Here is a 9,239-nt window from a genome sequence, read left to right as displayed (position 1 = left end):
TTTGATAAGGTCATTGCATTAATTTGTAAATATAAAATAGATTATGGCATTAAAATGTTATTTGATTTTGACTATAAATAATTATTTAATTACATAAATTCATGTAACTTGCCAAAATGATGGCATCCCAAAGTAATATAAGAAAACTAGGGGTGAAGACAGGGGCCTAGGTTTGTTTACATTTGACAGAAGGAAACTTGCAGTTGTACACATACTATGGAATCAAATTAAAACAATACTATTAAAAACAAATATTTCTACATAATGGTTTGTGCAATGTTTTTGTGACGAGTCCCTGTAAATGCACTAGTGAAGGGGAATGTACATGTACTGTATTCTTTGTTTCTGGACATATTAAAATCCTAATGACACTTGGAAACTTTTAATGGCATTTTTCAATGCTAATTACTCACCAACTATGGTTTTCCAAGGTGACTTTTGTGTGTTATTCTAGAAGTACTTAATGATATTAAATAAATAACTAAATTTTATCTCTTTATTTGCCTCTTCTTTTCTTACAGCTTATCTTGCATTTTCTGGCTACTGTGTATGATGATGCTATACAAAACAAGTGCTAACCTGCTGATACAATAAGTAACACGAAACAAATGAGATGTGACTGGCCATTTTGGTTCTCATGTAACACTCAGGTAATACTCATTTTACTTGTTGACAAAAGAGAAATTGACTGATATTTGAGATGAACTTGGAGAGATTCCTGTAGACCAGTCGCACTATTAATGCTATTGCAAACTTTTGGGTGATTTATTACAAAGCACAAGCTGGTGGTGATTATTTTACCAACTAAATGAAAGACAACAAAATTAAGATTTAAAGGTTGTGTGGAAGTGTGCACTGTCCAACACGATTTTGTCTATAACAATGTGCCCTTATAACCTATATCAATATCCTGCATACATTTATCTGAAAAATAACAATGTATATAACATATAATTATAATTATATTATCAAGCCTAGCTCTATGAGAAGACATCTGATGAAACTAGTTTTATATCATAAAAAGGCAAACTATTGATGCATCAGAACACTTCACCCGTTATTTGAAAAGGGTATAGGAGAAATAATTGCTGTCCTGTGTCTAAACTCTATATTTTTTTTTGAATGCCAGGCATGGATGGACAGTAAAAATTTTTACATAAAAGAATGTTTTACACTTACACTCCATAAACAGTAGAGCAACTGATAATTCTGGTAAAATATTACATGTTATATCTGTTAACTGGTACAGTAGTATGCTCAAACTTAAAACTCCCAGAATGTAGATCGAGTCTAAAAGTTCAACCTTGGGTACTATGGTGGCTGTGGAAAAGATTGGATACAGAGGTGAAGATACATAACTTACATTGTCAAGAATTGTGCATCTTACATAATGAATTCAATGGGTAAAATACTATATTAAGCAGGCACTGAGTAATTAGTACAGTAATTGGTGATATTTTGTATTCAAAAGTTCCATTGGGTTTAAGTGTCTAAAGTTGGCAATACAGTATGTATTCATGTAAAAAATGAAGGCAGACTTGGCAGGTTTATTAGGATGTAGTTGCAAACAACATTCCAAGATGTTCGACCATGTTAAACCTATATATTCAAGGCTGGAAAGCCTAAGAGACTGACGACACATTTGTTTATCTGGTTACAGTATGGTGTGAGGGCCTTAATATTTTAAGGTTTCTCACAAACTAATTATGTTTTTTGATAATACTGTATTCTATCTTAATATTTGTATTTTAATTACTGAGCAGCTCCTCAAAAAATTTGCAGTGAAACATATTTCAATAATACAACAATTACAGTAAAGGATATTCATTTCTATGATCTTTTTCCAACTAAGAAATGGAAGAATCTGGCATCCAAGATTAATATTATTTTTTTTTACTTCATATTGATTAAGGTTTAATCATTACCAATGTTAAAATTTTTCTTCACATACATTGAAAGTATTACCTGCACAATTAATTTTGTTTTATTTTGAAGAAATCTTCAACAAAGCCATGTAGCTGTTACCATTCTCAACCCATGAATACAAAATTGATATTAAAAGTGATTTTTCTTTTGTCTGTAGCCACTTGGGGGTGTACAACAGCAGCGAAGCATAAGCACTCAGAATTTGTACACACACAAAAAAACTATTTACCCATGCTGGGTCCAAAGTGTTTATAAATAGACACAATGTACAGCAGTTTCGGTTCATTTGTCAAGGGTTCACAAATAATGATTAGAATTGTTCGTCCAGTGAGTCATATTGCATGAATGAGAAAAGGGGCAGAAAGTTTTTTTTTTTTTTGTGTGTACATAATGCACTGGATACATTACCTGACAGCTTTCTTCACAAGTGTATACTATATACTTTATGTGGAAAATTTTTGTCTTATTAATAATACTTTACTTACAAGGCATTTCTGAAATCCAAGCTTAGATGTTGCACTACCAATGCCTCAGTACCATACTATCAAGTTTGATTTCTTAGTCTTATGAAATTATAACTTTGATTGCCAATACTGTATTGTGTTTATGAGAGGAAGAGATTCTCAATAAAGTCTAACAATTAATAATTTGTAGTTCTCTCCAGAAACTAAAACTGATACAATTTGTTGAATACCTTATATACAGTGATGTGTATATGGTACTGCACAAGTTACTTAATATTTTTCATTTCTAGTTTAGGAGAATCATTCATGCTACTTTTTTCTGATTTCCATATTAGTTTAATAAATGTTACTACAGTAAATTTTATAACTCAAGTTTTCATAGCATGGATGGTAAAACATTTGCCAGCTTAAGAATATTCACTTGGCTATCTACTGATATACATACTGCTTCAGTAGCAGCCAGAAAAAATACTTCAAGATTCACAATCAAAACAACAATCGACTGTTTTGCATAAATAAACAACCTATTCAGCTGATGTAAAGTATATCTTGGCTATGATGTCTTACTCCTCCAGGTTGCCCCCCATCACTCCCCCCCCCAACCCAATGACAGGCCATGACAAAAGAGCCTCCATGCTAACCTATCACAACAAATCCATTTTTGTCCTCTCTTTTCCCCATGTAATCTCCTTTGTTCTTTTGTCAACCCTTTCAAATTATCGACTGCTGGACAACTCTCACCCGCTAGCTAGCCAATGACTCAAATCTCATCTGCTTGCTGGCAGGTTTGAAATATTTGGTTTAATAAAAAAATGAGTTATTTATGAACATTGTTGGATGTGTGCTACAAACTAACCCTATGCCTCAGTTGCAAAGTTCAAGTAAACAGACCATAGGAACTGTTGGGAAATGAGCGATGCAACTTGTGCTGTAGGCCAGTAAGAGGGTTTATGTCCTGCTCCCCAATTTCCTCCCATGGTGTAGGTAGCCTCCCACTACCCAAAATATCTGCTACACACTATTTACCCTACTTTCCTTCATCCTTCTCTCATGATCATACCATCTTGTAGAATCTCTCTTTCCCTATTCTACCACTTTTTAAAATTACAATCTCTGACTCTTCAAACCCTTGTATTTATTTCCCCTTTCCATTTTTTAGGTATTTATATATACCGTACTAAAAAAAATATTTGTCTTTAAGATCAAAGGAAATTAAGGTAATCTTTGTTGTTAGCTTAAAAGATAATTTACCAAGTTGAAGACAAGTTAAATTTAGATGACCAGTCTTAGTAAATGAGTGTCCAGCTGCATGTTCTAAACATAAGTCATAAGGCAATTTTATACAGGTGTTTACATCCCAGACATGATCTAGCAATAAAATCATGACATATATCCCCTCCCATCATCTATTACGTAATCTATAAGTGCTCTCATGAGTAGTAAAAAATTCAATAGTCGACATTAAATTCTTCAAACTTGCTTAAGCTCCCCATTTATATCTGAAAGGAGGCAGTATGAAGGGCAATATTACTTGTTTTTTCTGTTTACTGAATATACTGTACCTGTAGCTTGTAAGAATACATAATTGGTAAAGTCGTTATGCCTTTAGTTAACACCATGAATATAGCCATTACTTTTACTCATTATCTTTTAGAATTATTTTGAAAGATTTTACTCAATTCGTCAGATATATAGTGAAGTAAAAAACAATTGTGTGAATAATTCCCTTGATTGACTAGAATGATGTACCGTATATCTATAATGAGATGCTTTATCTACATATATTATCCAATAACCTATAGCCCACATTCAAAGCTGCAGTGATGAATGCAAAGCCTAAACCAAATACTCCAATTACTAACCTTTTTCACAAGGTCAAGTACTCAAGACACCTTAACAGTAATGCTCAATTGTTATTAAAAGAAAATAATATGTGCTGGTTTTGTAAACATACTAATGGAACAGTTAAGTTTTGCTTTCATTTATACTAATTGTGACCTACACAAGAGTGGCTGACCCCAGCAAGTGAAGTGATCCATATAGGCAATGGAAGATTAAGGAAAGATAGATCGATAAAAGCCCCTCGAATATGAACAACAAGAAACAATTTGTTCTTGCATAAACCCTGTCTGGCATGTGGTCTGGTCGTTCTATAAAGTCAAGAGGATAAATGTAGTATCTCCATATTACATTACTATCTTGGTGAAGTTCATAAAAGAATGAATGAGACTTTATTAAACTGGTTGCTTAGAATACTATTATCATTCAAGCATTAATACAGAATGAGATCTATTATTTCCCTCATTTAATTGACATTTTATAGCCTTTGCCAAAGGCAACATAAATTCACATCATTTGGATCTTAATATTTCCTTAATCAACCTGAAGCAAAATCAATTTTCATTTAAAAAAAACAAGAGGTTTGTGGTCTTGAAACTTTACTCCTAATGATAAAATATTGTGAAGGCTGAGAAAGATTTTGAGGCCACAAATAATATGCCACTGAACCACCATTGGGGAGGGGGAGGACAAAAGGTGTTAAGTCATAACAGTAACCCTACTCTTTCCATGCGAAGTGATTTATATGGGGGACTGAGGCCAGCCAACTCACTACCTATCTATTGATATTCTTGACGAGTTGTTTATTAAACTTTGTGCAGACAACAGTTATCATCCTCAAAAGCTAATGACCAGATGTGCTTTCCCATACCAAGTTTAATAATTAGTATTGTATTTTAAATAATATTACCGTAAGTACCAATCACAAGTTGAATTTGAATCTATATTAGTATGAATGTTGTAAGTTCCGCAAATTAGCTTTCAAGAATGTACATGTAAATGATACTGGTTCATCAAATTTATAAGAATCTTGTACTGTACTGTAAATTAACTGAGTCATCCTGGTGCATGGCTACTTAAATGCACACAGGATTATCATACTATGTTGGGTCACCAGTAAAAAGCAGTGAAAGTTATTACATCTCCTTAAAAGTTAAATTTATATGCCTAAACAACCTTGGTGTTGTCTATCTGCAAAAATTCTTCTAAGCGGGGAAAGGGTTACTTGTTATGGGAACAAAAATCAAAGTGAAAAGCTGTGTCTACCACACACAACACCCTACCTGGCCTTGGGCTCAAACTTATAAAAGACTGTTCGGTATGTGCAGTGTTACCTCAATTAAAAATATCAAAACATTCTTGGGCCTTTAAAAAACAAAAAAAATTCTTTGAGTCCTTTCTGCCAGCAGAAAATATCTAAAGGTTTGAATATTATGTTTCACACTGAGTATGTTCATAAATAATGTAAATGCCACAGAGAATATTAAATGCTTCAAGGAATACACTGAGTTCAGATCAAACACAACTTAGCAACTTACATGATGTTTTAAAGTGATATGACTTCAGTACAGGACAAGTCAGGCATTAATTAATTATGAGCAAAATCCTTCCCAGTGAGTCGTATTATTAAATTTACTACAATATATTAGGAAATCTTAAGCTGGATTCAGGCTTTGAAGTCATTTAAGTAAATGCTTTAATACCAAATTAAAACTTTTCAGTAAACCATTTTATCAGAAAAAAGTGGTCAATTAAGAAAAACTGAGATGACAGAGTTAAGAAATTTTTGTAACAGAATGAATCCTATAATGAGAAAAAATACCCAAAGCATTACTGCCTGAAGAAATCTGATATTCTAACAAATATCTATCATTATACTGACACTATAATGATAACCTATGGTACCCGAGATGACAAAATATCTGACAATCTCATTAGGTATCATAATTTAGGTACAGGTGGACCCCAATGCTGAAACTGTATTATGATCAATACACTATTTCTATGCATGTTCAAGTATTGCTTTTACCCTGTAGTTAAATCAGGTTTTAGCTGCATGCAGCAATTGATGAATAATTAGAATTTACTGAAAATAAATAATAATTTGATGTCCTGTTTCAGGATATGGGTCATTACAAGTATAAATATTACACTGGAATGCTCAAAGCTAAAAACATCATACAGCAGTTTAAATCCCTCAGGATAATTGAGTGAACAAAGTACAGTAACTGTAAAGACTTTGTTGAAATTTCAAGAGTATATTTCCATTGTCATTTGTAACACAAAATAATAAATAAATAAACAAAAGGCCTGATCATAGCAGTCATGAACAGGCTATTTTATCATTTATCTGAGAAAAAAGTTTATGAACATGCAACACGGGAGGTGAGCTTGGAGAGTTAACTTCAAAGATAAAAAGTTTACTTATACCTGTATACCAAAGGATGAAAAATAAAAAAAATAAATGGTCTAACTACATTAGGAATGTTGTCTTGTTGCACGCTCAATGATTAAAGTTCATTCCCAGTTTAATTCTCTGAAGTACCCTGTACTACAATAATATAACATTGTTATTTCTTATACATCAAAGGAGTTGCAGCATTATCAGATTTCCATGTTAATAGAGATTGAGCACCAAGTTGGTGATATGTGACTTGTGGATTTCTATGTAAAGTTGACTGGCAGAGCATACAGTTCCTTTACAGTGCATTGAATTTTTCACAGCTTAAGGCAAAAAGTAACTACAATCAACCAAAAATTTAAACAAATTTGAAAGATCCCTTATCTTTTGAACATTTTATCTATGAGTTTGTGAACTGAAGAGTTTAATGCTCACTGTTAAGAAAGTGACTAAAGTCCACACTGTTTCCCAGCGAGGCATTTTTTCAGCTTGGTTGACCTAACATCACACTCTGGTCTTTACATTCTCCTCCTCCTCCTTTTTTCATTATTGTTGGTAGTATATAATGATGCCTTGTAATACAGGGGTATTTTGTTCCTTGTCTCCTCTTAATTTGTTGTGACATCTCTTCACATTATAATATTTACCAGGATATATTTACAGTATCATCTTTGGCATAAGTGGTACGTGTCAACAACAGACCAGCCGGTGATAATGTTGCCACTGATAGCGACAGCAAATATCTAACAGGCTGACAGTAGAGAAGACAATTCTTAATTAATTTAAACTTATTAAATATCAAGTACCTGTAATCCATTAAACACTAATGACATAAATGAACTCTTGTTACTTAAAGTTCAGCAAATTCGTGCGAGTTCTACAGCCTGAAATCCACTTGCCAGTGTTGTGTATCATCATCACACACACACACACACACACATCACCAACATGGCCTTAAACTTATTTGATGACATTAACTGCATACCCTCTAGACATTCAAGTTGCAGGTTCTAATAATGATTTTTTTAACTTGGTATTAGACTCATAACAAATTCCAAAGTTTGTTAATATTCCTAGAAATTACAGCAGTTTTGCACATCCAGGAAGATTCACATTTCAAAAAAGCTGTCTCCAAAGAATAGTTGAAGCACAAGATAATATAACAAAACGAGTGCTGTTTTGTGCCTGATAATGTATACAGTTATACTACTAATATTTAATTGTGTGCCTTAAATAATAAGTAAAATATTCAGAGTGCATTTTGTTCAGCTTAAAGCATGCATCACAAAGTACATGTGACCACTGCTACCGTGAATTCTTGACTTAGTATTGAAAGCATGATAGATCCAGGAATACTCCCTAGAGTTACTTTAGTGAGGTACCTATACTGCAGCAGCAATACATCCAGAAAGCTGATTGTTTGGGCAGCCATGTTACCTTTAAACAGTACAGTACATAAACAGAATCTTGATATAATCTCATTAAGCCACCTGGATAAATTGCTATGCTATGTACATTTTTTGTTGATCTAAGGAATGATTCTTTAAGGACTAGTGACTATAGGTTTGTGGGTTCTTAATACTAAACAGCCTTGGACTAACATAGTTATGACAAGAATATGAAACCCCTTTTTTTTATATGAAAAGTAACGATACAGTAAGCCACCAACAGTACAAGTGTTTAATAAAAAACTTCACTTCTAAAAAGGTGCAAGTTTTCCTGATATTCTTAACAAAACAGTGGTATATAAGAAGTCAAATTTGGTAGACTGCCAACTAACAGTAGATGTATTTTTCAAAGCAAATGGCCACGTACCAAAGCTTTCACTGTACAGGTATTACCTAAAAATCCCAATTGACATAAATTTTTATATGCACACAACAAATTTATTTGTTATACAGTATATGTTTCAGGTATTGATTATTATTGTATAACAAAGAGGAAACTATACTGTACAAATACCAGAATCTAGTGTTAGGAATACTCACTGTTTCATTGAGGACATCACCTTGTCTAAAATTTTGGAGCTTGCTGTACTGTCATGATAACCACGTGTAACAAATCCAAGAAGGTGTTGGCATGAGGGCTTTATGGCAGATGAGTGCAGGTTGACTGACATTTTGATACAAGATCACACAATCTCTACAGAATACTTTGGGCGTCAGTCAGTTGACAAGTAGTGTTCCCCGACAACCAAACCAAATCGAGCACGGCTCCCTGGTGGAGATGGTACACAGCATAAACCACCACCACATGCATGATGTGGTGGGAGTTGGCCAGCAGGTCCAGGCGTCCTGGCACCCATTTCTCTGGTACACGTAGAGCTCCTACAAACCCACCCAACACTGCCAACATATCCTGAAGATAAATTTAATAATTTAGTAACCAGTAAGGGCAAAACAGTGCAACAGAGATATGAAAGCAACAAAGCCAATGAAATAGTTTAGTTTAATCACTATAAATAAATAGCACAGTGCAATATTTTAACCTTGATATTGTAAAGGCATTCTAAATTCATTAAACTATCTATGAATTTATCTTTTGTGTACAGTATATACATATTAATGTGTTTGTGCATTATTCCAGATCTGTGTATGGTACTTGGATGC

General features: G+C 33.4%; 1 protein-coding gene across 1 annotated transcript in view; it reads right to left on the bottom strand.

The window, feature by feature from the left end:
• Positions 1 to 482: 482 nt before the first annotated feature.
• Positions 483 to 9,239, bottom strand: part of LOC121877444 (progestin and adipoQ receptor family member 4-like) — a 64,024-nt gene continuing 55,267 nt past the window's right edge. Inside the window, exon 7 of the mRNA XM_042383209.1 lies at positions 483 to 8,988. Within this exon, the coding sequence (XP_042239143.1) occupies positions 8,773 to 8,988 (216 nt within the window). The 3' untranslated portion in view covers positions 483 to 8,772. The remainder of the gene's footprint in view (positions 8,989 to 9,239) is intronic.

This window comes from Homarus americanus, unplaced genomic scaffold, assembly GCF_018991925.1.
Source record: "Homarus americanus isolate GMGI-L3 unplaced genomic scaffold, GMGI_Hamer_2.0 scaffold367, whole genome shotgun sequence".
NCBI lineage: Eukaryota > Metazoa > Arthropoda > Malacostraca > Decapoda > Nephropidae > Homarus > Homarus americanus.
Note: the sequence above shows the minus strand (reverse complement) of the source record. Positions and strands in the feature narration are given on the sequence as shown.